The 27718-nt window shown below is 38.2% G+C and overlaps 3 protein-coding genes and 1 non-coding gene across 6 annotated transcripts; 2 read left to right on the top strand and 2 right to left on the bottom strand.

The window, feature by feature from the left end:
• The first annotated feature begins 245 nt into the window (after window positions 1-245).
• Window positions 246-6288, top strand: hmces (5-hydroxymethylcytosine binding, ES cell specific). Of its 3 annotated transcripts, none has more exons than XM_030133635.1 (7): window positions 246-364; window positions 489-709; window positions 1953-2096; window positions 2185-2373; window positions 2593-2747; window positions 4152-4344; window positions 4461-6288. In XM_030133635.1, exons 2-7 carry the CDS (start codon window positions 521-523, stop codon window positions 4632-4634), a joined length of 1044 nt encoding a protein of 347 aa, XP_029989495.1. In that variant the 5' UTR covers window positions 246-364; window positions 489-520; the 3' UTR covers window positions 4635-6288. The 3 variants fall into 3 exon arrangements, with proteins under 3 accessions (XP_029989495.1, XP_029989492.1, XP_029989494.1); XM_030133632.1 differs by having other exon boundaries at window positions 246-375; window positions 492-709; XM_030133634.1 differs by having other exon boundaries at window positions 251-375; window positions 481-709.
• LOC115419029 (ras-related protein rab7) lies at window positions 5797-12988 on the bottom strand. The gene is made up of 6 exons (XM_030133638.1): window positions 12648-12988; window positions 10476-10538; window positions 9374-9500; window positions 8702-8920; window positions 7932-8060; window positions 5797-6877 (listed from the first exon to the last, which is right to left on the bottom strand). Exons 2-6 carry the CDS (start codon window positions 10526-10528, stop codon window positions 6782-6784), a joined length of 624 nt encoding a protein of 207 aa, XP_029989498.1. The 5' UTR covers window positions 10529-10538; window positions 12648-12988; the 3' UTR covers window positions 5797-6781.
• Window positions 12989-17508: 4520 nt separating this feature from the next.
• On the bottom strand, window positions 17509-17581 carry trnaf-gaa (transfer RNA phenylalanine (anticodon GAA)). The gene has a single exon. It is a non-coding gene; the product is annotated as a tRNA-Phe (tRNA).
• A 471-nt stretch (window positions 17582-18052) lies between these two features.
• rpn1 (ribophorin I) lies at window positions 18053-25409 on the top strand. The gene is made up of 10 exons (XM_030133625.1): window positions 18053-18414; window positions 20508-20572; window positions 20954-21260; window positions 21352-21561; window positions 21643-21835; window positions 22075-22174; window positions 22254-22392; window positions 23036-23155; window positions 24156-24401; window positions 24493-25409. Exons 1-10 carry the CDS (start codon window positions 18169-18171, stop codon window positions 24673-24675), a joined length of 1809 nt encoding a protein of 602 aa, XP_029989485.1. The 5' UTR covers window positions 18053-18168; the 3' UTR covers window positions 24676-25409.
• Window positions 25410-27718: the final 2309 nt, after the last annotated feature.

The raw sequence follows: 27718 nt of genomic DNA, 5'->3' as shown, positions 1-27718 counted from the left end.
CATAGTCAAAAACGGCATGTCAACAAAGGACATGAATGAATACTTCTGTTTTACAATTTGAAGGTTAATTGTTAATTTTTTTTATTCCATTGATTAAGGTATGTAAATTATCGTAGAATGTTTCACTTCTGCTTTTTTAAAATATACATTTTCATAATAACCGCTCTGTCTTTGGTCGCCATCTTGGCTTCGTTAGGAACCAATCCCGCTGCTGTACGTCACGACGTCGTCTATGCGCTCGCGAGTCTGCCCGGACATATCCCACTCACTACAGGCACAGAACACAACGAGAGGTGACACAGTTAGCTGTAAACATAAGACAACAAATAAACGTTATTAGCATTTTACAACAGATAACAAGACATTCGAAACCAGGTAAGCTAAGCTGTTAGACATTTTAAAGCGTGTTTAACAACAAGTGTTTATTGTAGCTAACCGTTAACATGTCACCTAACCCAAACTACCTAACGTTTTTTCTAACCTCTGTCCAGGTGAGTGAATACTTCAGCTTAGCTTCAACATGTGTGGAAGGACTGCTTGTACACTGGCACCAGACGAGGTGAGCCGAGCCTGCTCCTACAGAAACAGAGGAGGACACCGGAGACAGCCCGGCTGGAGGGACGGGGATGCGGACAAATACCGACCCTCTTACAACAAAAGTCCGCAGTCTACGAGCCCTGTCCTCCTGTCCCAAAGGCACTTTGACAAGGTAGCTAATGCGAAATTCAACAGTATTGTGTGTGTTTTCCAAAATGGTTCAAGTGAGGGTAAGGTGAAGTTTACATAATGAACTGGTGGAAGTCCTCTGGAAGTGCAGGTACAAGCAGGGGGCGCCAGGGATTTGGGGCTCAGAGAAAAATATCACCTGGGGCCCAAGCATTTTAACCCTTTCATGCATAATCGTTACACCAGTGGACAGTTATTCTACAGCTGTTCTCTTCTATACTTTATTTTATGTATATCTTATATGTATATTAAATAGTATATTTTGTTGTTTTAGTTTCATATCAGCCAAAACTGTGGACGCTTATGCATCATCCCTAACACTGCAATTCATACCATTACTGTAACTTTGCTGTTCTTGATAAACCTGATCTGCACTAACATGTGTGAGTGGAAATCAATTGTTAATTGTTAGACTGTAATTAACAGGTTTTTTTTTTTGCATATTATCTCCATGAAGTGAGTAATAACTAGTATTAGAATATATTAAAATGTGAGAAAACATCTGATTAGCAGCATTAAACATGTTTTTATTTCATTATTTTGGTATCATTTTCTGATATTGGGTTTTAAATACTTGTGTCTTTGCTTCAATAATATAATGCACAGTGTAGTATGGACATTTTTGTAAATCTATAAAAAAAAAAAAAAAAAAAAAAAAAACACAACTCAATTGTATTGTTTTTTCATGCCTAAGGAGGAATAAAAACACCAAAAAACACCAAAAACTCAACTAAGGTTCTCATAATTCATGCATGAAAGGGTTAATATAGTAAACCATGCAAACCCTAAAAATATAACACTGTGCAGGCATGAATCAATATTCTACTTAAAATAGATTTCATGATTTTGTGCAAGATTAATGAGAAAGGTGTAAGCCATCTTTTACTTAAATATTTTTTTTATTGTCAGCAGTATTTCAATTTTCACACTGATTTACAAATAAAATATAGTTTTGCTTTTGGATGGAAAAAACTTTCACTTTATCTGCCTTTTCCTTTTCTCTCATGCTTCTTCCTCAACTGTATTGCTGCTAGTTGTGTTTATGTGTCACTTTGTTACTATAATTTAAGTAAACAATGGTTGTATTTTTTATGGTGCGTTGTCAACTGCAAGTAATTTGAAACATGTTTAATCTCCAGATGTTAGCATGTCCTGCACTGTTTTTTCCACTGGACTGGTTGCAGAGAAGTGTGCTCTTGAATCCCACATTGTGTTTCTTTCCTCAGACGGCTCCTGTAGATGAGTGTGTGTTGGCTGCGATGCGTTGGGGTCTGGTACCGTCCTGGTTTAAGGAGAATGATCCAAGCAAAATGCAGTACAGCACCAACAACTGCCGCAGTGAGAGTATACTGCAGAAGAAGTCGTACAAGGTGCACAGTTTGAGAACACACTGACTGACAAGCTTTTTGAAGTATAACGTGTTGTTCTGGGTCTGATTACTTTGTTGTTTCCCCAAAGGACCCCCTGGTGAAAGGACAGCGCTGTGTCATCCTAGCTGATGGTTTTTATGAGTGGAGGAGGCAGGAGAAAAACAGGCAGCCCTTCTTCATCTACTTTCCTCAGGATCAGGGAGCAAAGAGCAAAGATCAGAGTGAACCCTCAACCTCACAGGACAATTCAGAGGAGAACTCTCCTAATCCATCACAGGTTTGTACTTGTATTATATACAGCAGTCAAACACAATTAACTTTTTTTTTTTCTTCAAAAATACTCATTACTTTGGTAAATGTGGTCAAATTGTTTTTGTGTTGGAAAAGGATTAAAAATACAATGTTACTTAGTCTTTTAATTTAAAATTAACCTACAGCCTATGTTTTCTTTATAAAACCAGTTTCAGTGTCACTACATGTCATTTATCTTGTTTAGGAGGGAGAATCTCCATGTGAGTGGACTGGTTGGAAGTTGCTGACTATGGCAGGACTGTTTGACTGCTGGACACCTCCTGGTGGTGGAGAACCCCTTTACACCTACACTGTAATCACTGTCAACGCTTCCCCAAACCTAGAAAGCATCCATGATAGGTAAATATAGTAGGTTTTCCAAGTAGGTCACAGAAGCCGGAGCTTATTTCCTCCACTGGCTCACACTGGAGTCCATTTTCCTACGTACACATTCCTATTTATCTGATCTATTAATTCCCTTCACTCCACCAAGGTCACTGAGGTCCTCTGTTCTGTCACTTCATTCCACAATGACCACATTTTGGTCATCCTCTGCACCTGTTACAATTCTTACATTATTTCCTCAGTGCAATTGTCTGACTTAGTCACTATTATACTGCATGATCATACAAAATATTTCTATCTCTATTTCCACATCGTTTTCCAGTTAGAGTGGTGTAGGGTCTGTTTGTACCTTTCACTGTCAGTAGGGTTATGTGATGAAAAGATGTTACTGCAAGTAATTTGATTCAATTTCAGATCCTTGTGACATTCACTTTGTTTTTGGGTTTATTTTGTTCACACTCTTGCTGACGAAATGTTTCCGTTCCTAGTCATTTTACCTACTGAGATATTTTGATGTTGAACAAACATTTTATCATTACAGCTGCTTTTTTTATACTCACATTTTTATTGAAAGTTTTTGCATTTAAAACAAAAAGATACATATTTGAATTATGTACTCCATCATAGAGTTAGATAGAAAAAACAGATGTGTTCAGTAAGAAAACATAAAACAGAAGAAATAACAGTCATGGTTACTGGTATCTGTCATCCAAAATGAAGTACATACATTCGAGTGTGTCAATCCTTAAGCATCATCATTACAGCTCTTTTAAATGTTCTGGTGCTTCACACAAATAAGCAGCTGGTTATTTCAACTATTTTCAACAACCAAAAATTAGCCCTTAAACTTGAAGGAAATTATTAGACATTTATTGCGCTGTATTATTGAAATCCTCAGATATGAAAATTTTCATCGTACCATTTTGGGCGGCATTGCCCAGCTGTAATTGTCAATGATTTCTTTGCATATTTTATTGTTAGGGTTTGTATATTTCACTTATTTCTAGTTTATTCCATGGCTCTTCTTTAACAGGTTTACTGTATCTGTACAAATAACTGTCATTAGTCTTGTACTATATTAGCGGTATAAAATGAAAAGAATTAATCAATTATTTCTATGAAAATCACAAACTAAAATTTCATCATCATAACCGCCATACTTGCCATGTCTAGGGTCTAAAGGGTTCAAAGGTCACAGCTGAACTCCAACTTCTTTACCTTGGCTTTTGAGCATAATGAACCCTAACTGCTACTATCAAATGTCTCTATTGTTTCACTTTTACATAACTCATTCATTGCATTTCAAACTCTGCATTAATATATGAATGGTTTTCATCCCCTACTCTGCTATTGTTTAGCATTGTTTTTTTGCAACCTGCATACATCAATACAATAATCTGAATTGTGTTTGTATTGTAGGATGCCAGCAATCCTGGATGGAGAGGAAGAAGTGAGGAGATGGCTTGATTTTGGGGAGGTGAAGTCCCTAGATGCCCTGAAACTGCTCCAGTCTAAAAATATTCTGACTTTTCACCCTGTTTCCTCGCTAGTCAATAACTCCCGCAACAACTCTGCAGAGTGCCTCCAGCCTGTGGATCTTAACAGCAAAAAGGTATCAGATTTAACATGACACGTCACCCACTGCTGCTGGAAAATTAGTTCCACTCCACAGTGCAGCTGCATGGCAGGTAGAGGGTTCAGTTGACTAATCTACCCCTTGATCTATAGGAGCTGACACCCACCGCCAGCGGCAGGATGATGATGAGCTGGCTGAAGAGCAGCGGTCCTACAAAGAGGAAGGAGGAAGAGGAGAAGGAAACCACGACAAACACTCAGTCCAAGTCTACCGGACCACTTCAGCAGTGGCTTCAGGGAGCAAATAAAAAACCAAGAATCAACTGAAAATATCAGCTTGGATGTTCATCTGCACTGAAAAATGATTAACTCTCATGTTGCCTTCAAATGTTCTGTCATTTTTTATCCTTGGAGACAGGTTGACCTGAAGAAAATCATTCTAATACAAATTATTATCCAGAGTTTTGTTTGCAAAATATCTGCCAACCTAAATCTTTGTGCTGTGTTAACCATCAATGGTTCTTGCACAATGGATTTTGTTAGGGCCCTTTTTTGAAGATTACAAAATGTAATATAACTGTAATCTAAAACACATGTATACAGTGGTGACGTTTCCTGTGTTTTGTATGGTTAAATCTGACCTACAGAACACTAAGTACACAATGTCAACAGGTTATTAACATATGTGTTAATTTTGTTTTCCCCATTAAATTTTAACAAGTAAATAAATATAAAGCAAAAATGTGCCAAACAAGACCACAACACTTGTTGCAAATTGACTCCAGGGATAATGCGACTAAGTTTCTTTATTTCAAAGTGATCTGATAGTTTTTAAAAAAATATTGTAATATAAATGAATGCTTCTTATGTTACATTACAGTTGAAAATAAAAGTCAAAAATACACCGAATCCTTTATTCAAGATTTTTATTACCCTTATTACTTGAAACGCAAAGACATTTTGAAACAATGTAGATGCTATGCATTTATCATATTAATAATATAATAATGATGAATGCCAATACTTTCCCCCACATTTTTTTTCTTTTTTTGTTCAACATTACAGTATGTATGCTATCTTGTAATCTATAATGCATTTCAACATAATATGAACAGACAGTTAAAGAGCTGAACGGTTAAAAGAAAAGTCAAGCACTTAAATGTTTGCCAATGCGAGCATTTGGCAGAGTCAGATATGGAGATTTACAACCCAACTTTTGCCTCCCCCACAAAATGATTAAGAGGTTTGCAAATATACAAAGACTTGCAATAATTGACAGTAGAAAGAAATGTACTAGCTAACAGCACTCGGTTATGAATGATACTTGTACTTGAAAAATTCCACTCCTCCTTTTCAGGAATATCAGGTAGGACATACTGTCTGGATTTGGTTCGTGTCTAAGTTAAATGTTGTACCTGGAATGACAGATAATATGATGAACCTTCATTTCTTCAATACAGGAACAGCAAATAGCATGTGACTGACAGCATTTTTACCAAGGAGCCGAGTCTAGATGCACACAAAACACTCAACCTGAGCTACAACTGTGTGTATTGTGGCTCTAAATGAGATATCTGAGCAAGTCTTCAGTTATTGTAGTAAGTGCAAAAAAAAAAAACAAAAGAAAAAAAAAAAAACTGCACACCTAAGTGATGAACTTGTCACTGGATTGGATATCAAATTCTGTGAATCAGCAGGCAGCACATTGATGCGATTCCACAGATTTACACATTCTGATCCTTCAACTTCTGTTCCGATTCCCCGTTTTAAGTTATCAGAGTTTATTTCTTTTTTTTAAGGTTGCATGAGGTATGGTGAAATCATGGTAACGTGTTTCTCGATGTGAAACAAATTTAAGCCACAACACAAATGAGTAAAATAGGAAAGGGGGGTGGAGGGGGGTGCAGTGTTTCCTCTATTCATGCAGCAGTGGCGGGCTGTAAAAGTAAGAAAACAACCACCACTGCCAATGAAAGTGATTAAAAAAAAAAAAAAAAAATACCATTAGTTTGTCTAACTTTACTCATAAACATAAACATGTATAGAGATAATGCTTAAATTTACCACAAAAAGTAACCAAATAAAAGCAGTTAGAACCAAAAATGGGAATAGAGCAGCATTACACTATACATCCAACTGAAAAAGAGATTAGCCCAAACCACCACTGCACATGAAAAAGTATGTAGGAAACACTGGAAAGTAATAAGCATCAAACAAGGAAATGCTGTAATGTTTCCTCAAGGTGTCTTTGGGCTAAGAGACTCATATTTTATAGAAAATGTGTATTTTTGTATACATAAGGAGGTGAGTGCAGCATGTTTGTGTGTGTAGTAGTATTCTCTATGAGTGGGATGCTGCTTGTATGATGGGCATCGGGGATTAACACAGTGGGCTCATGGGAAAGGGAATATATAGACAAGGCAAGACAGGGTAGTGAGGGCAGTGACAATGCCCCCGTCGAATCCTCAGCGTCCTCAGCAGCTGCAGGCCTCCGCTGACGGCTTGGCCCGCTCGTTCCTGTCCAGCTTTATCGGCTCCGGGAACTCGTTGTACAACTCCACCTCAGTCTCCTGAAAGACGATAATTGGATGTGTAAATACACCACAAATGTACAAAATGCCAACAATTTTCTAATTTAATGATAACAAGTGGTGCCAAGCACAACAAACCCCGCCCCTCGCACGTATTGTAGCTTATTTTGACATCGATCCAGCTGATGTCATAATGTCTATGTGTGTGCTGATGTTAACATATCAGTTTCCTCTATATATGTGCCAAGTTTGAAGTAAATTGAAACAAAATTGATGTTTTTATAGACATTTTAAATTTTGCCCATTACAAGTAAATGGGAGATGAAAAGAGATTTTAAAACTTCATAAAAAATTTGAACTTTGACCTACTTTTCCCTAAATGTAGTGACATCTATTCTGGGTCACTGGCAATCTATAAACCCAATTTGGTATGAATTCAACCAAAAGTTTTGCTGCTACAGACATGTGAAATTTCACCCATTATAAGTAAATGGGGAAAAAAAACAAACCGAACAAAAAACAATACCCCTTGCCTCCCCTTTGGGGGGGTGGGGTAATTATAGTCTCCTGTCCCAAGATCTGTTATCTCTGTGTTCCAAAAGTCAGAACAGGACTGAGAAAGAACGCAGTTCAATTTTCTGCTCCCACAGTGTGGAATAACCTACAGAAGGAGCTAATAATGAAAGAGCTGGTCTCTTTAAATACATTGAAAGTCATTTTAAACGAATGGGAAAAAGATAAAGCTAGATTTAGATGTTTTTCTAACTGAATCAGGTTCTGTTTTGAGATGCTTTTAAGAAACACTGTTGCATACTTTGACACCTTTTAAATTATTGGTGGTGTTCTCTATGTATCTTTTAGTTTTATGTATAGTTTTAGCACTGAATTTTACTGTTTTATGTATGTTTTTAGTGTGGATGGATGGCTGAAATTTCTTTTTGTAACTTCCACTGCTGCTGCTGTTTGGACCAGGACACCCTTGCAAAATAGATTATAATCTCAAAGAGTCATGTTTTCCTGATTAAATAAAGGTTAAATAATAATAAAATAATAATAATAATAATCATCATCATCATCATCATGCCTCTGTTACCTGTTTAAGAGCGTTGCGTGCAATAGTCTGAAAGGCCTGCTCCACATTGATCGCTTCCTTGGCGCTGGTTTCAAAATACGGTATGTTGTTCTTGCTTTGACACCAGGCCTGTGCTCGCTTAGTTGTTACCTGAAACAAAAGAGCGCACATTATACTTAAAAACATCAGATCCAGGAGGAAACAGCTTGATATTTTTAAAACACTCTGAAGTGACAGGATCTGACAGATTTTTAGTCCAAAAAAATTAAAGCAGGTTAACTTTTCGGGCCCAAAGTTAAAAAGAAAGGTGTTAAACAAATAAGGTAAAATAACTTTAAAAAAAAAAAAAAAAAAAAAATAGGACATTATGATGTAAAAATAGTAATACATACTAAAAAAAACCCTCATAAACTCAGACCTAAGGAAGGCAGTTCCAAAGTGTGGGAGCTCAGTTGCTTTTAGTTCTGATTTTGGCATGAAATCAGAAGATCTTACTGATTTGGCTGTGTAACAAGGGGACATAATGAATCTGAAATGTGATGTGGGGCAAAGAGCGGGTAACAAGCGTGGTTGGAAAAAACTGCTGTATTATGTCCTTGGATGTGTGCGAGTTTAATTTTGATGCATCTCAATATCACAAATCTACTTCAGGGTGCATTAGAATGTAAAAACAAACCAACATTCCCTATACTCGTGCTCTCAAAAAATCTTCCTTCAACAGACAACATACAAAAATGCATTTAGGTCAAACAATGGGAAAACCTTAAATTATGATTATGATGTTGTCGCACCTGTCTGTTCTCCAGGTCGATCTTATTGCCCAGAACCACAAAAGGAAAATTTTCCGGGTCTCGGGGGCTGGCCTGGATCAAAAACTCATCCCGCCAGCTGTCTAGAGTCTTGAAGGTATTTGGTGCTGTCACATCAAACACCAGGACGCAGCAGTCAGCCCCGCGGTAGAACGCTACTCCTAAGGACTGGAACCTCTCCTGACCTGCTGTGTCCCAAATCTGACACACAACAAAGAGGACGTAAACAAGGCATGCACCAAATAATCAGATCACTGTGGAGGACTTACTTTAATATATTTAAATAGCAAAACTGGTACGTGAGTGCTTAGAATGCTAATAATGTAATTTGGGTGTCATATAAGAATAAACCATTTCCCTCATGCACCATAGATGGGCCTTGCATGATTTCTTGCAAACTTAAAGTAGCAAGTAAACATGTCTTCATTGTTATGCACTAGTAAGAATAAGAAACATGACAGGTAGCGTGTGAAATACACATGAGATAGAAAAAGAGAGCTGAAATTGATGTTTACTGGGATAACTATGAAATGAAACAAATCCAGAAATAAAGATGAATGTCATAGCCGGCTATGAAAATTAATTCTGCGGTAATTACAGATATGATAATAATTTACTTATATTGTTCTTTTATTGAGGTGTGTCTGAGTATACCTGCATTGTGACAAGTCTGTCATCCACCATGACTTCTTTCGTCAAGAAATCAGCTCCTATTGTGGCTTTGTACTGGTTACTGAACTTCTTATTCACATACTGGTTCATCAGTGAGGTCTTCCCAACTCTAGGAACAAAAAAAAAAAACCCACAGGACAACATTCAGGAAAACAGAAACAATCAACATCATATCTCATTCTGAAATGTCTCCAATACACCTGTGAGACCACTGAATGTTTATGACAAAAGCTTAAAAGCCAGAGAGGATATTTGAAATAGGAATCCACAGGACAAAGAATCACAAGACACCTTTGCAGAACCATATGAGCGTTATTTTGGGTTTTAAATGACCTTGTGCTGTTTGACACCGCTGTGGAAGAGTGAATACGCTTCTCTAAGCTTCCATGTCGACCCACCAGTAGTCACATTTGACTGAATCTCATCAGCGATACATAATTACAGCTGTCACTCATATATTTAATGTCCCTCCCTGTCCAAGAGCACCTGTGATAAGCCAAAAGCTGCAACACAGACTAGATTTTCTACAGCCTGATGACAAAGTTGACAGAAATGGGCACCAAGTGGTTTCCTGTCAGACTGACTCACAACATGCTGAAAGGTAATTATAGATTTGTTTTGCACAATAACACCCAAAAACTATGATGCACTGCAGCTCTAAATGCACACTAATATTCTAAAATACAATTTTCACAACTTTTTCCTGTTATACAATATTTTTCAATGGGAAACTGAAATCGTAAAGTCTCTTAAACCCAGCAGAGTCCACCAACAAAAACAGCAATTCTGCAGCATGTGTTGTTTGCCATTGTGGTGTTAAAATATGTTATTTCTGATTTAAACTAGCAAACAAATTAACAGATCAAGTATGTGGTCTTACATGGCAAAAATCACTGCCCCCACAGAAGCCTAGCAGTGCTGATTAGAGATTTGTAAAAGCTTCAGCTGGACATGTCAGAAAATAAACATGGTTTGATAAATGTCCACAGTAAGGAGGAATTCAATTTACACCTCATAAATCAGGTTTTAGTGTTTAGCACTTTTTTAATGTTGTGACACCGAAAGGTCTGGTCACATCACTCACCCGGAGTCTCCGAGGATGATGACTTTGAGTAGTACTTTCTTCCTTGATGTCATTGTGCCACAGCTGCAAAGACAGACAGATCTGTTATTTCTCCAGAGAAAATGTCATGCTCTGGCAGCTCTATCATCAGAGAAACATATAAATAGATTAAACAAGAATAAAGTAAGGAGGAAAAGAAGACAAAGAATAGATTTGCAAATTTACAGAACCTGTGATTTACAAAATTGTCCAAAACGAGTTCATAATAATAAAAGAACTGTAAATAAATAGAGTGATATGGATGACAGTATCAGTAACCTAACCAGACTGGACCAAAAATATAATTTGCAAATATACAGATATGGAGCTATGGCAGGTAAAGGTATATATATGTAGCAAAAAGCAATCATAAAATCCACCATATAGAATAAAATAAGAGCAGTGATATCACCACTCAATGTGCTGAGAATTTATACATCATGTAAATAAATTAAATGAGTGGATAAAGACAAACACTTAGATATTTAGGGGAAGATGACAACTGCTAAAAGAAACAGACCACTGTTACTCGAACTGGATGCCCAAGAAGTCTTGCTCAAGTCAACATGAGACTTTATATATGGGCCAACAGATTGCACTGAAAGGTGATACCGTCTACACATGTCTAGAAATACATTTCAAAGAAATAAACTGATTCTACGAATGAAACCACTTGTGGGTTCTCCTTTACTTCAGATTCTTCATTGTCATTCATAAAAATCCCTCACTGGAATAGGGGTACAAGAATGGGCTGCAACACTCACAATGCAGTATTCATTTTGTTCAAAACTCTATTAAACAAAGCTTATTGTTGAGCAGAGATGAAATCTCTCTTTTGTCAGCAGAGATGCTTGCATTCGTTACGCGGAAAAGTTTTGGTTTTGAGATTCATTCTGCCCACAAAACTACTTATAGGTCAGACAAAAGTCCACTGTTTCACTGAACATTAATCTAAACCATATAAGACACTAAAAACAGACACATTACTTGTGCTTGATTCTTCTTAGTCATTGTAAGCCCATGCAATATTTTATTTGTTTATATTTTTTCATATTTGTCAAAAAGCAGACTCAAAGATCCTTATTAGTCTCTATATGATTTACACATCTCTGCTCTTTGAATAAAACCTTCCCTGTATACAAGTCTGGGAGTCCTGATAAACATCAATAAACCACCTAACTCCTTCATTATAAGCAGTGCAGAAAAAAATTGCCTTAGCGAACTGAAGACAGCCTCAGTAACCACAACCACATTTGATTCTTTATAAATGCTAACATGGATCATCAAAAGCACAAATGTGTAAAAATCTATTACTATGCATTTTTCACTTTGGCTGGGTATGGTTTGTAATAATAAACCACCTCGTGCAGCTGTAATGAGCAAAGTCCAAACCTATTAGCACTGTGCTTTAAATCATCTGCACTCAGCTCAGGTCTGGGAGGAATCGTTAATGAAGAAAATAGACAAAAGACTTCTTTTTTTTATTACAAGACACAAAACGCTACAACGACTCCTGTAAGAGCAAAAACCCACGGCTTGATTCGGTGTCAGTAGTTTTATAGGGCAAAAGTAGTGGAGAGCTATCAGTGCAGCTCATAATCTGCAACCCATGACACTGTGTCAGGGACTGGTCACATGGTTATAAAACACAGGACTAACGGAACCATGACTTGGCAGGCATGATTAGCACATACTGTAGGTAGATTCAACTAACCTACAATCCACAGTTATGGGCAAAACCTCGTCTGATTATAAATATTTTTCGTTTTGTGAGATATACCAGGAGTCCCCTCTCAACATTTTATCTACTAAAAGATCAAACACTGTTACAAACGGTTGGCACAGTGAAATAAATATGAATTTCTCTGATTGCATGCTAGACAGTGGAGGAAATTGGAAAACAGTTCAACATTAACATTCATTTTTCTTTGTAACAATATTGTTAAAAGTAAAAGCGTCTCCAATCAATAACGCCAGATGTTTTACGATACCGTGGCTCCAACAATTACCGTATCAGTGACACTTCTTAATTTAAGCTAACGTTTAGTCTGGCTAACCAATGTTTACTGAAAAATATACCACAAAACTCACGACAGCTACGTTGTTAATGTATAGAGCTAGTAAAACCATCATCGAAAGTCAGCATACACCAACCTGTGCGACGATCCTGCGGTAAAAATATCAAAAGTGGACTTTTCCTCTGCCTGAGTTGGAAGCGTTAGCTAACGCGCAGGCTAGCTAACAAGCTAACAGCTCCTTTAAATGTCTGCCGTAAGAAAACAACACGTTTAGAGGGTCGGCAGCTGAATAGTTTTTAAAAGCTAGCCTCACAGCTAACTGTAGTTATCAGAATCAAAACTGCCACTCCCTTTATCTATCTCCTTCGTGTAACCAACGAGATTTGGTACAATGGTCCACTTCGCTATCTCGGTTGACGCTTGCTTTTCCTGTCAAGCTAAGGTGCTAGCAGCTAGCCGAATTCTGCTCACTTCCTCCAAAACAAGCTCTGTCTGTGCGTCTGACGTCACACGCTGGACACGCCTGGTTTCACACAACTCAACTAACAATAGTTAACACAAATTTAATGTTGGCCTTTGTTACTATCTGATCTATTTAAATTCATTCTTCTAGTAATTGCAGTGCTCAGACCACTTCAAACCGAATGAGGAGAAAAGTCTGTTTGTGTGAGATGATGCTGAGAGGTAGACTTAATCAAATCAAATAAACACGAAATCCAACATAAAGGACTTCTAACATGCCTTACAGAGCTGATTTAAATTGATGTTTTAGGACTTTACCTACCTGACTGTCCAGCTTAAAACATTTGTTAGAAAAAAGCCCCCAAACTCCAATAGTGAAGCTGTTTAACTACTGTTGTTGATTTAGAGCTGTAGCCCAGTGACAGCAGATGAGTCAAGTACAAGTTCAACAACATAGGTTTGGTGGACAGATACTGAGTGGTTTACCAGCTGTACTTCAGAAACAAAATGATGAGACTGACAAGTATGTTGACTGCTATATTTCCGGGATCAGTATTTGTGATGTGGGGCAATGGATCAAAATGTGAAATTGCTCTGCAGTGCCTCATAAAGTAGGACACCTGGTAACCCTGTTGGCAACACATTACAAGCTTTCAAAATGATACCACTTATATGTGTAGTAAAGTTTACAACCAAAGCATACAAAGCAATTAAACTGTTACATTATGACTTTCAGCAGTATAATTACTGATGGAATTCTTGGATATAAAACCATAAAATGAAGGTACTTTTTATTTTCACCCCTGTCAAATGGACTTTGGATTAAATGTTTTAAATGCATTAAATCAATGTGTATGTTTGTAGCATTTTGTACTGCAATTTTGTGTTATTTGCTTTTTTAATTGAGGAAAATGCATGTTATTGCAAGCTTTACAATCTTTTTCCAGACTCAAACACAGAATTTGGAAAAATGCAAAAACCAGGCACAGTATGTGTACCACCATCTACACTTTAAAATACTGCCTGTTGCACTTATTTCTGTATTTCTGAGTATGATATGATTAATCGTGCAGCTCTTTGTACCTATTCCTTACTGTGCAAAGGCCTGGTCTACAATGAAATTTTGGCTCTTAAAATGCTTAAAGATATGTCTTTTGTCATTAAGGATTCCAACCATGGTCCACAAAGTGTACTGATGCTGAACTGTGCAGAGTCATCATGTCTTCCTAGAACTGGTTTCAAAACTGGGAATGACTATTAATAATGTCTACTGAATGAAAGGCTGCTTTTCTTCTTGACTGAATCCCCTATTATCTTTAGAATTTAACACACTCATTTAAGTACAATACATTTTTATTAGTCTTTTTTGTGTCCTGTATTTTCATTGTCTTGATAATGAGTGTTTTCACCACACTGTATCTTCTCAATACACTCAAATACAGATGAATGCACAATGATCAGATTGAAGATTATTTCTGAAGCAAATAAACCCACCAAACCCACAATCCTGTATCTTTTTTATCATGGTGATATTTTGATATCCTCTGCTTGTGTGAACAATTACATTCCCAAAATGATGTATGTATGTGTATGTATGTATGCATGTATGTATGTATGTATGTATGTATGTATGTATGTACAGTACAGGCCAAAAGTTTGGACACACCTTCTCATTCTTTGCATTTTCTTTATTTTCATGACTATTTACATTGTAGATTCTCACTGAAGGCATCAAAACTATGAATGAACACATGTGGAATTATGTACTTAACAAAAAAGTGTGAAATAACTGAAAACATCTCTTATATTCTAGTTTCTTCAAAGTAGCCACCCTTAGCTCTGATGACTGTTTTGCACACTCTTGGCATTCTCTTGATGAGCTTCAAGAGGTAGTCGCCTGAAATGGTTTCCTAACAGTCTTGAAGAAGTTCCCAGAGATGCTTAGCACTTGTTGGCCCTTTTGCCTTCACTCTGCGGTCCAGCTCACCCCAAACCATCTCCATTGGGTTCAGGTCCAGTGACTGTGGAGGCCAGGTCATCTGGCGCAGCACTCCATCACTCTCCTTCTTGGTCAAATATCCCTCACACAGCCTGGAGGTGTGTTTGGGGTCATTGTCCTGTTGAAACATAAATGATGGTCCAACTAAACGCAAACCGGATGGAATGGCATGTCACTTCAGGATGCTGTGGTAGCCATGCTGATTCAGGTTGCCTTCAATCTTGAATAAATCCCCAACAGCGTCACCATCAAAGCACCCCCACACCATCACACCTCCCCCTCCATGCTTCACGGTGGGAACCAGGCATGTAGCATCCATCCGTTCACCTTTTCTGCGTCGCACAAAGACACGGCGGTTGGATCCAAAGATCTCAAATTTGGACTCATCAGACCAAAGCACAGATTTCCACTGGTCTAATGTCCATTCCTTGGGTTTCTTGGCCCAAATAAATCTCTTCTGTTTGTTGCCTCTCCTGAGCAGTGGTTTCCTAGCAGCTATTTGACCATGAAGGCCTGATTCACGCAGTCTCCTCTTAACAGTTGTTGTAGAGATGTGTCTGCTGCTAGAGCTCTGTGTGGTATTCATCTGGTCTCTAATCTGAGCTGCTGTTAATTTGCGATTTCTGAGGCTGGTGACTCAGATGAACTTATCTTCAGCATCAGAGGTGACTCTTGGTCTTCCTTTCCTGGGGCGGTCTTCATGTGAGCCAGTTTCGTTGGAGCGCTTGATGGTTTTTGCGACTGCACTTGGGGACACATTCAAAGTTTTTGAAATTTTCTAGACAGACTGACCTTCATTTCTTAAAGTAATGATGGCCATTCGTTTGTCTTTACTTAGCTGATTGGTTCTCGCCATAATATGCATTCTAACAGTTGTCCAATCGGGCTGTCAGCTGTGCATCAACCTGACTTCTGCACAACACAACTGATGGTCCCAACCCCATCAATAAGGCAAGAAATTCCACTAAGTAACCCTGACAAGGCACACCTATGAAGTGAAAACCATTTCAGGTGACTACCTCTTGATGCTCATCAAGAGAATCCCAAGGGTGTGCAAGGCAGTCATCAGAGCTAAGGGTGGCTACTTTGAAGAAACTAGAATATAAGAGATGTTTTCAGTTATTTCACACTTTTTTGTTAAGTACATAATTCCACATGTGTTCATTCATAGTTTTGATGCCTTCAGTGAGAATCTACAATGTAAATAGTCATGAAAATAAAGAAAATGCAAAGAATGAGAAGGTGTGTCCAAACTTTTGGCCTGTACTGTATGTATGTATGTATGTATGTATGTATGTATGTATGTATGTATGTATGTATGTACAGTATGTATGTATGTATGTATGTATGTATGTATGTATGTATGTACAGTATGTATGTATGTATGTATGTATGTATGTATGTATGTATGTATGTAAGTACACTACCAGTCAAAAGTTTGGACTCACCTTCTCATTTAAATGGCATGAGATGGACCACAGATGGCCAACAAGTGCTCAGCATCACTAGGAACTCCTTCAAGACTGTTGGAAAACATTTCAGGTGACTACCTTATGAAGCTCATTGAGAGAACACCAAGAATGTGCAAAACAGTAATAAAAGCAAAATGGGGCTATTTTGAAGGATCTAAAATATAAAACATGCTTTGAGTTATGTCACGCTTTTTTTTTAACTACATAATTCCATACGTGTTCATTCATAGTTTAGATGCCTTCAGTGAGAATCTACAATGTAAATGGTCATGAAAACAAAGAAAAAACAGGCGAGTCCAAACTTTTGACTGGTATGTATGTATGTATGTATGTATGTATGTATCTATCTATCTATCTATCTATCTATCTGCCTGCCTGCCTGCCTGTCTATTTGTGCAAACATTCAGTATTTCACTGTGCATATGGAGAGAGCAATGAGCAAATTAGAGCAAAAAACAACAATTTTGCCATATCAAGTGAATTAACCTCGTTATTATAAGTTGTGTATCTTTTAAAAGAGATACATTTCGGACATTATGATGTGCATGTCACCAAGCATATGCCACAAAATAAATTAATAAACTTAATATAATTATGGACCTGCAACAGTATGTAAAACAGTTTTGTCAAGATGGAGGCCATGGGATGAATCTTAGGAGTGATGTTAGGGTAAGTCTTATCAATTGCACAGTTCACCCCTAGCAATTAAAAAAAAAAAGACACAGATGTACACAATACTCTGTGCATAAGTATTATTTGATATTATATATAAGACTGCAAGGCAGAAAAAAAAAAGAAAAATACATTCTCACCTTCCTTAAATTATCTACAGAGAGTAACTGTGGCAAAGGATCACATGATAAACAAAATTCAATTATAGCTTTTTGCAAATCAGGTAAGAGTAGACTTGACACACTCATGCCAGTTGTGCCTATAGGTCCACTTTCTGATAGATCATTGTTGTTTGATCAATGTAATGGAATGAGTCAAATACATCCTAAGATACAATAACAAGAAGAGGACAAGCTTGCATTCGATTACGACTCACAAAACCACCGTTCCTCTGCCGAAACCCGGGATCGAACCAGGGACCTTTAGATCTTCAGTCTAACGCTCTCCCAACTGAGCTATTTCGGCGAGATATGCGATAGTTCCAGATGTATATAGTTTTTATTAATATTTTTTATTAACATTTAAGCGAATTTATTATCAGTAAATAAATATGCATGCCCTCAGTAGGTCAGTTGTATGTAAAAGAAGAAAGTTAGAATAGAAATTGCCGATACTAAACACTTATCCTGAGCCGGTTTGGTCGTTTTTTTTTTGTTTTTTTTTTCATATTTTATTTGCATAATACCATATACACATAGAACAGAACATAGCATGGAGAAAACATAATGCTCGAGGTGAGGCAGGAAGAAATTAAACCTAAATACATATATAGGTAAGTAAATTAAATCAATAAAAGTAAAGGAAAAAACAAGAAGAGAAAAAATAATAATAATAAAATAAAAATAAATAGGAGCCGGTTTTGTCAGTATTAGATTTAGTTTGACCGATGACGCAAAGCCGTTTAAGAGCGCGTCATTACGTCATCACGTTGGATTGAATGAAGCGTCATCCTTTCTGATGTAGAGCGGCACGGCGGCCTTTCTTCGCTGCTCTACATTTCTCCCCAGATTTCCGATATTATCCCGGTATTTCAGAACTCCGTCTCTTCGACCATGAACCCAAAGTTGCCTCTTCTTGGCATTTCCGCCTGCCTGGTGCTTTTGTCCGCTCTGAGCTCCCGGGTTTCAGCGGACGGTCTGGTGAACGAGGAGGTGAGGAGAACCGTGGACCTGAGCACTCATCTAGCCAAGATCACTGCGGAGATTGTGCTCTCCAACCAGGGGCCAGGTGCCGTCCAGAGCTTCATACTAGCGGTGGACCCGGAATTGGCCCCACACCTTGCATACATCGGAGCATTGGTAAGACATTTACTTCTCTGTGAATGAAACGGCACGAACATCCTTCCTGTCGCCGGCTAGTTAGCATTAGCATGTTAGCTACCTTACAGAGTGCTACACATGTCCTGGTTTTTCAAAGTATTGCTAAAGTGTATTGGTCTGGTTTTCAGTGACCGCAGGTATATTGCGCAGATTTATGACATGCACTCGGTATTGTGATTAAGTGAGTTTATTTAATGCTGCGGCAAGCTATATCATGTATGTATGTGTACAGAACAAGCTCTAAAGTCAAACAACTAGCTAATGGGCTCTAAAGCAGGATGTTAGCACAAAACATACAGTTACTTTAGAGGAAAACCACACTATATGACGTTAAATATAGTGTGCATTTGTTCATAATTGTTATGAATGTGGGCAACAGCAGCTTTTCGACTTCCGCAGCGCTGCACGCTCTGTCAGTGGCTGAATGACACGTATGCGCTGGGCAGCTCACTTCCGTGTGTGACTGCGCACAGGCCTGCCCCCTTCACCAGGAATGAATGAAACAGATTTATAAACAACTTAACACTTTATAGTAAGGGTACAAATCGCATATCTAAGTAGTGCTTAACTAATGCATGAATCTTCATGATGTCATGTAAATGATACCCATCACAATCTAATGATCAAGTCAATACAAAATTTTGTGTTTACTTCAAACTTAGTTGATTATTAAAGTTAAGTGATTTTACACATGAATCTACCCAAAATAATTGGGTTCTGTTCATCCTCTTTTTAGGAGGAACAGTACCTATTCTACTGTGTAACTTTGTAAACCTCACCAGTCCAATCAAACCTTTACAGTCATGGAAAAAATTATTGGACCACCCTTGTTTTCTTCAGTTTCTTGTTAATTTTAATGCCTGGTACAACTAAAGGTACATTTGTTTGGAGAAATATAATAACAACCCAAATAGCTCATTATAGTTTAATTTAAGAGCTGATATCTGGCCATTTTCTATGGTTTTCTTGATAATCAAAATCACTTCAGTTCTTACATCAATAGGTAGGGCATTGTACTGCCAAAAACAGTGCTTTTAGGCATTCCATGTTTTCTTTCTGTCTATTTTCATCACACAGTTAGTATTTGATTGCATAACCATTGTTTTTGATTACTTTTGATGGTCTAATATTTTTTTCCATGACTGTATGTATTTATTTGTTGCTGTATTCTATTTATTTACATGTAAGGCTGGCAGGCTCCATTTCGGTTATAGCATTTTGCACCAAGTTTGCTGAAAAACTGAAAAGCATCCACTGGGACCATCTGTAATCCTTAGATCAGGGAGAAGTATATAGTTTGTTAATGCTGTCCACATTGATTTAACATTTACTTGGCATAGGTAGTGCCCATCCCACACCTTATAATTGTAGTGAAAATCATACATGTTGCTGCATGAATAAACATGATCATGCAGTGTCTCAAAGAGAAAAATAGTGAAACAAACAAACCTTTTACTCTTCTTACCAGATGTGAGGAAATCAATAAAGAAACCAAGGTTGCAAACAGTCAAAGCAACCCTGTGTCTTTGGGATGACAAAGACTTGTAATTATAAAATATGGCAAATTAATATTTGTATGACTTAACCTTCCTACACTAACAGAACAAGTAAGGTTCAACTAACCACATAAATCCACAGACTTGTTCATCATTTCATTATGAGTATTTGAGGTTTGCAATGTAATGTGATTTGTATGCTTCTCATAAATTTTTACTACTACTACTACTACTAATAATAATAATAATAATAATAATAACTTTATTTATATAGCACCTTTAAAAACTGAGTTTACAAAGTGCTTTGACAGACAAAGCAAAAGTGCACAACAGCAGAATAAAAACATAGCAAACAGCACAACACAATAAAAGAGATGAGTACAGCAAACATGAAAACATGACTTTGAATGTATCATACATGATACAATGCTTTACTTCCATATGGAACAAGACTCTTCACATATGAAAGTTATTCACAAACATTCACATGTTCATGGGATTATTATGCACTGCAGTACCACATTTTCATGTTTTGCTCGATAATGTGTTTATGGTGTATTTGGGATCTTTTTGTAGGTAAAAGGTGATGAAGAGGATGATGGCTCACTTAAACTCCAACAGACAACAATTCAGGGCCACAGGTACGAAATAAAATTCAAACCTCTGTAAACTAGAAGACAGGAAGATTTGTTTTTATTTCGAGTGATTTGGATCTGGACCTGTAACTGATAAATCACATCGTATTATTCAGTTTTGATGGAGCATTTCTATTTTATTTCATTCCTACTGCAAATGTATATTGGTTACAAATATTGTTTACAAGTCTCACTGATTACTAATAATGAGTATCAGTGCTGGAAAAAAATATATGTATATAAATTTCAGTGACCTCTACTAAACAAGCATGGTGAGGTCAGGTTACACTCTGTAGTTTGTGCTGGGCTGATATTCTACAGCCATAGCTTTACACGGCTGAGCATATCCATGCTCATCTCTGTACTGTCTTATCTGTTCTCTTGCAGTGGGGAATTTTACAAGGTCCACCTGGCTTCCAGTTTGGCAGCTGGTGCTCAGCTGAAGGTGAAGGTGGAGATGACATTTAGCCATGTCCTAAAGCCCTTCCCCACACACATCACCCAGGCTGAGCGCCAACTGGTGGTTTTCCAGGGAAACCATTACCTGTACTCCCCATACCCCACCCGCAGTCAGACCACACGTGTCCGACTGGCCTCCAAGACTGTAGAGAGCTACACCAAGTTGGGAAATCCAAGCAAGAGCGATGAAGTCATTGAATACGGACCCTTCCGTGATGTGGCTCCATTTAGTGAGGTAAACATCTGAGGAGACTTAATGATCTTGATTTCCTAACAAAAAAAAAAAAAAATCTAAAACATTTCTTTTTTTGGTCCCTAATGCTTAGGATACAATGAAGATCCATTATGAAAACAACACACCCTTCCTCACAATCAGCAGCATCACTCGCACCATTGAGGTGTCCCACTGGGGCAACATCGCTGTGGAGGAGACTATCGACCTGAGACACACAGGGGCTGTCCTCAAGGGGCCTTTTTCACGTTATGATTACCAGCGCCAGTCAGATAGTGGGATCTCATCTGTCAAATCCTTTAAGGTGTTGTTTCGCACATATCGGACTTCTACAGGATAACATCTAAGTGATGATGATGTTGACTCTATCATTTCTCTTTGACAGACTATCCTTCCCGCTTCAGCCCAGGATGTCTACTACAGGGATGAGATTGGAAACATCTCCACCTCCCATCTGCAGGTTTTGGATGACTCAGTGGAGGTGGAGGTGAGGCCTCGCTTCCCCCTGTTTGGAGGCTGGAAGACCCATTACATCATTGGCTATAATCTGCCCAGCTACGAGTACCTCTACACCCTGGGTAAGTTGATTCATGCAAACCAATCTGATTCAGTTAATTGTGCAACTCTACCCCTACATTCTACAGTGCAACCATATGAAACTGTATAATCACAATAGGCCACAGGCTCATCTTTATGTTTTTGTATTTTTACTGCAATTTTAAGTGCAAATGGCTTGGTTGGAAAAATCAGTAACCTGTCTTTTTCCACTGATAACCATGGCATCTCAGGCTAACTGCTACATAATTTTGTTTCCCAGGTGACCAGTACGCACTGAAGATGAGACTAGTTGACCATGTTTATGATGACCAGGTTATCGACTCACTCACAGTGAAAATCATCTTACCTGAGGGTGCCAGGTTAGTATTTGCTAGTGTACCTCTAAAAGCTTGTGTTTACAGTTGTAAGTACATGAGGCTAATTATTCCTGTTTTACAGACACATCAACATGGATACACCTTACAACATTGATCGCATGCCAAACCAGCTGCATTACACTTACCTGGACACCTTTGGCCGCCCAGTGCTGGTTGCCACTAAGAATAACCTGGTGGAGCAACACATTCAGGATGTTGTGGTAAGAAAATGACTGAAAGTTTGGTCTGGAAAATAAAATAAACCACAGGCACAAAATGCACAGATTATTTTTAAATTGGGGGAAAAAGTAAGCACAGTTGTTGATCCAAGATAACCGTCAGTGGCGTCATTCATTGCCAGCTCACCCAGAATTCGGATCCTTTCCCTGTTTGTAAAAAAAAAAAAAAAAAATCATAGCAAAACTTCTGTGAAGTTCATGGAACTTTGCAAAGTCCCGAACCTCAATTCAGAATCCCTTTTTTAGTGGTTAAATTTTATAGTTTGGGCTTAAAGTTAAATTATACATCAGTGTGTGTACTCTAAGCAGCGTCAGTGGCTTTTGTAACCACTGGATGGAAGTGAAATTTGTTGTAATGTATTTGTATAAATAGTCACAATTTAAATACACAAAGAAAAAAATAAAGTCTATTGATTTTCCACGTTACAACTAAATTGCATTCTGCGTAGTCTTAATGGAGTTCTGTGATTTGCAACTAGTTTACTCTGTTCTCTGGATACATATACTGACTAAAATAACATTCTGGTCTTTTTACATTAGTTCTCAGGATTCATTAATTTCTGGCAAAGGTAAAGTGCAGTAACACAAACCCATGAACTTTATACATCATGTTTTCTGTCACTAGGTTCATTATAACTTCAATAAGATCCTGATGCTTCAAGAGCCTCTCCTGGTCGTTGGGGCCTTCTACATCCTCTTTTTCACCGTCATTATTTATGTACGCCTGGACTTTGCCATCACAAAGGTATGATGCTTCTGTATTAATTGAAAGGAGGCCACATTTTTCTTTTTTTTTTTTTTTTTTGTCACACACTGCTTACTGAGATTTGTGAGGCTGCAAGTGTGTATTTAGAATCAGCAGGCCTGTTCATGAATATGTGACGTCCTGAGTAATCTGATTCCAAATGGACAGCTCTTAACACATCTGCTGACACCTTGCATTTGCATGTGATCAGATCTCACTGTATTTACAAATTGGCTCATCTTTAGCCGAAAACATCACGTAAATTTATTTTTCAAGCGGCTGGCTCTATAGTGTTTTGTAAATTTTATTCACTGTGGATCTCAAACACAGTCTGGCTCAGTTGCATGACATGCTTGTTAATACCAGGTCTGAACAGGGCCTATGTTTAAGAAAGGTGTGTTTATATTTTTAAGTATGGACTAACAAATCTGTCTATGCCTTCACAAACTCCAGTATGCATTTAGACATTTTTAGATTAAACAACATGATATTATGACTCGCGTAAGTATACACACCACTTTTAATTTGTGTGTTATCTGAATGCATTATAAGCTTGCCATGTGTATGTTCACGCCACATCAAATACCACGTGCTGGGGCTCACGGTTAGGGGTTAGGGTTCTGTGAACAGGAGATCTTGGCGTAAATTGAAATGTGAACAAATGGCGTTGAACAACACGCAAAAGGTCAAAAATGCATACGTATAGTACACCAAATGCCATAAGAACTGGTGTGACATACAATGCAATATCATGAGATCAGTCTCAATTAGAACTTTATTAATCCTTTGGGTAAAGCCCCCAGGAAATTGAGGAAAAACCATAATTTTCCCTGATTGGGAGTCGAACCAGGGCCGTGATGGTGCCGAATCCTAACCACTAGTCCGCCAGGGAGATGTTAGACCCATGGAAGTCACAGAGATATACATATTAGATATAGTTACGACTTGTCATAATTGAAGTTTGTCTACTCACTTATTGCTTTCATTCTTGTTGAATCAGGACCCTGCTGCTGAGGTGCGTATGAAGGTGGCATCCATCACAGAGCAGGTGCTGACCCTAGTCAACAAGCGTCTGGGTCTGTACCGCCACATGGACGAGGTGGTGAACCGCTACAAGCAGTCACGTGACACCGGAGCACTTAACAGCGGCCGCAAGACTCTAGAGGCTGACCACCGCACTCTCACCAATGAAATCAGCTCACTGCAGGCCCGGCTTAAGGCAGAGGGCTCTGACTTGGCCGATAAGGTGAGTGATGATGAGCATTTGACCGCACAGATTGAAATGGTGTGAAAAAGTGGAATTTGAGTGAAATTAAGTCTGCTCTGCGTGCTCTCAGGTCGGGGAGGTGCAGAAGCTTGATGGCCAGGTGAAGGAGCTGGTGTGTCGCTCCTGTCAGGAAGCGGAAAGGCTCGTGGCAGGAAAGGTCAAGAAGGAAGCTTATATCGAGAGCGAGAAGAACTTGACCAGCAAGAGACAGGAGCTTGTGAGCCGCATCGACAGTCTGCTGGATGCCCTCTAAACGGCTCCCGCATGACAACCACATCTGCTACAGCACTGACATACAACCGACCATTAGTATGTTTGAATATTAAAGGAAACGTGACATGAAACGCTTACACATTCAGACGTGAACAATTACCATCTCATCTTACAGTAGTGATGAGTTTATCCAAACACTTGTGCCTTTGTGATAAACTTGAGGTCACTGTGTGCTCAGTTCCACAGCAGCAACATCAGAAATCATTTGTTTTGTCTTTGAGTTTGTTCACCTGTACCTAAGACTTTGTCACACATGCAGTTCAGTCGTTAATATGTTCAAATGTGGACTGTTTGTTTTCCATTTTTTAAGTTGAGGGTTTTGTTATCAAATGAGTAGCTGAAGGGCCCAAATGTTTCACTCTCATGTCTTTACTCACAGCCCATATTCTAGGATTGAATTATCGCTATCTGCCAAGTATGAGTACTTAATCTTTTTCTAATCTTATCTCTTTTGCACTTGCAGCTGTTTTTCTTTTTCACTTGTCCCATGTGTTTTGATGTGAAGGTCCAATCCTGTTTTCCCAAACCTGATGGGCCAGTTATGCTCTGTGAAAATCTTTTCTACATTTTCTATTTTTTTCTTTGTTTGGAACATGAGATTAGTGAACACATGAGATTAACTTGTATGTGAGAAAAGACATGGGAAATTAGACAAGTATTTGTAAAATGGGCAACGGCATGGGAAATTTGAAATAAAACTTTGAGAAACAATGACTTCACTTAGTGTATTTATTACGTTATGTTGCATCCAAATTAATACAATCTTAATTTTTGACTACAAGCCAGAGAAAATGTTCCTGTGGTCAACCACAGGATGGCGCTATTGTGTTAAGAGCCACCAGTTATTCTAGTCTAGGTTTAGTTTTACTTAAGCATTCTAAGATTGTATGTACTTTTGACCCAAATAAAGCTGCTGAATAATTATAGATGATTGAAAGTGTCCTTTACATTAAAAAATAAAGAAGAATTTGCATTTATACCATCAAACTCACACCACAGAGGGAATTTCCAGCACATTGTTACATTCCATGTTACAGCGTCACCCCACCTATCGGCCTCTCCTCCACAGTCAGCACAGCAGACAACCTGCCTCAACCAGGAAAAACTGACCAGGTCAAGCTGAGGTCAGTGCTTTCCCTCTGAGGTCATCAGGGGTCTTGGCAGGTCACTTCCTGCCTCATAAAAACAGGCCCCGTTCCCCTCACAATGATAATGTTAACATATTGTATGTGCTATACAATAATCATTCTGAAAATACACAGCAGGGGAAAGAAAAGACAATGTCTGTTAGCGCTGATGCTCTGTGCTGCTGAAAGGCTACACAATGGGATTTTTGTTTGGGTGTTTGTACTTGAGTGGAGATTTGGAGCAGAGAGGGTTCAGAAAGCCGACAAGTCTCATTCTCACAACAACTCAGAACAGAACAGTGGGCCGAATGCCGCTGCTCAAACACGTCCACCTCAGCGTCAGTGCCTGTCAAACAAAGTGCTGAGGTCATGTCTGGACACAGTTTTGATGTGACGCCATGGGTTCACTCCTGTCACTGTCATGTAGAGGCAGTTGGTCAGAAGTAATCTGAGCAAATAGGATCAAATCGTAGACATTGGTTGTTTAACAGATGAAAAAAATATTCTGAATTTTGATCAAACCCTTCAAACCTTACCTATAATTCTCTGATCCCAGCAGAAGGATGAAATCAGACTGAAATCTAGGAAAAACATAAACTTGGTCAAATAATACATTTGTGAGTTTTGTGTTTTGCTTTCCTTTTTGTCTTTCCCTTTTTTCCACTTTTTTTTTTCCCTTTTTGTAAATGACTAAAAATATGATAAATAAAAACTTAAATGGCAAAAAAAATATTATACATTTGTATTTTGTAGCATAAACATTCATATTTTGCACTTAATTTGTTTGATGAATAAAAAATGGTGACAGTGTCCTACCCTTTAAACATTTTGGTACAAATAATAAAGCACAAAATCTCCTTGACATAATCCCCCAAATGGCTGTCAGTATCAACCAGAAATAATAACTTTAAATGAAAATACTTATATTTAAACTGTAATTTATAACTCTTCAATTGTACTGACACACCCCACGGTCCTCCCTATACTTGTGGAGGGCTCAGGTGGTGAGATGGTTTTATTCATTTTATTTGATTAAAACTATGTATTTTGGACCATAAATATTTCAATGAAGCTCAACAGGTCAAAGACACAATGTCCTCAAATGTGCGTGACATAATTCTAATTTTGCAAATAATAGACAAGTTCTATGAAAGTTTTCTGTTTCTTAAGCTTTGCTGCAGTTCAAAAGTACTGCAAAAGGGTAGAGAATATGTTGTAATCACCAGAGATCAGTCAGTCAAAGTGTTTTGTTATAATTTCATCCTGTATTGCACGTCCTCACTGACCCTCACTCTCTCAAGCTGGGAATTCTTACTGTTGTTCTTTACATACATAGGTCATAGCCCACATTGTGATATGTTCAAATACCATTAAGGGCATCGGATAACCCAGTTTTGATTATCTTGAAATGTCTGTACTTGAATCAGGGGGATTCAAACCAGTCTACCTTTGAAAAAAACAGCAAAAAAATACAATGGATTAGAGGATCATAGATAGCAAAAACATGGAATTTCCAAATCTGGATCATTCTGATAAAAACTAAATGTTCTGAGCTACTAGGCCCATGACATTTGACCTCCCCATCTCCCCAAAAGTGTCTGAGAGACAATGGAAAATTTTAGATATTCATGTTTTAGCAAGTACATCCTACATACTCACTGGTTCAGTAGGGGGCATCACTGAATAAAGCCCAACCTGCGACTTATGTCATCATCGCACAGTGTGTTGTTGATGCATTTGCTCTCCCATGTGGCTGTTTTACCACTGAGAGTGTATTTTCTCGTGTGGTAAAGGTGCTTCGTGAAACAGGGGCCTGTCTTTTCAGTTCTGGCCCCGTCCTCTGGCCCAGGATGTGATTACCGGTCGAAGAAGCACTGCGGTTTATCTGTTGGTGTG

This window comes from Sphaeramia orbicularis, chromosome 5 (genome assembly GCF_902148855.1).
Source record: "Sphaeramia orbicularis chromosome 5, fSphaOr1.1, whole genome shotgun sequence".
NCBI classification, from domain to species: Eukaryota; Metazoa; Chordata; class Actinopteri; order Kurtiformes; family Apogonidae; genus Sphaeramia; species Sphaeramia orbicularis.
Note: the sequence above shows the minus strand (reverse complement) of the source record. Positions and strands in the feature narration are given on the sequence as shown.

Excerpts from the sequence above, each read along its gene's own strand:
- hmces (XM_030133635.1), top strand. The coding sequence starts at position 521 with ATGTGTGGAAGGACTGCTTGTACACTGGCACCAGACGAGGTGAGCCGA. Across the intron at positions 710-1,952 it reads CCCAAAGGCACTTTGACAAG|ACGGCTCCTGTAGATGAGTG; the intron begins GTAGCTAATGCG and ends TTCTTTCCTCAG. Across the intron at positions 2,374-2,592 it reads ACTCTCCTAATCCATCACAG|GAGGGAGAATCTCCATGTGA; the intron begins GTTTGTACTTGT and ends TATCTTGTTTAG.
- LOC115419029 (XM_030133638.1), bottom strand. The coding sequence starts at position 10,528 with ATGACATCAAGGAAGAAAGTACTACTCAAAGTCATCATCCTCGGAGAC. Across the intron at positions 9,501-10,475 it reads ATCATCCTCGGAGACTCCGG|AGTTGGGAAGACCTCACTGA; the intron begins GTGAGTGATGTG and ends TTTTGTTCCTAG. Across the intron at positions 8,061-8,701 it reads TCGACCTGGAGAACAGACAG|GTAACAACTAAGCGAGCACA; the intron begins GTGCGACAACAT and ends CTTTTGTTTCAG.
- rpn1 (XM_030133625.1), top strand. The coding sequence starts at position 18,169 with ATGAACCCAAAGTTGCCTCTTCTTGGCATTTCCGCCTGCCTGGTGCTT. Across the intron at positions 22,393-23,035 it reads AACACATTCAGGATGTTGTG|GTTCATTATAACTTCAATAA; the intron begins GTAAGAAAATGA and ends TTCTGTCACTAG. Across the intron at positions 23,156-24,155 it reads TGGACTTTGCCATCACAAAG|GACCCTGCTGCTGAGGTGCG; the intron begins GTATGATGCTTC and ends TTGTTGAATCAG.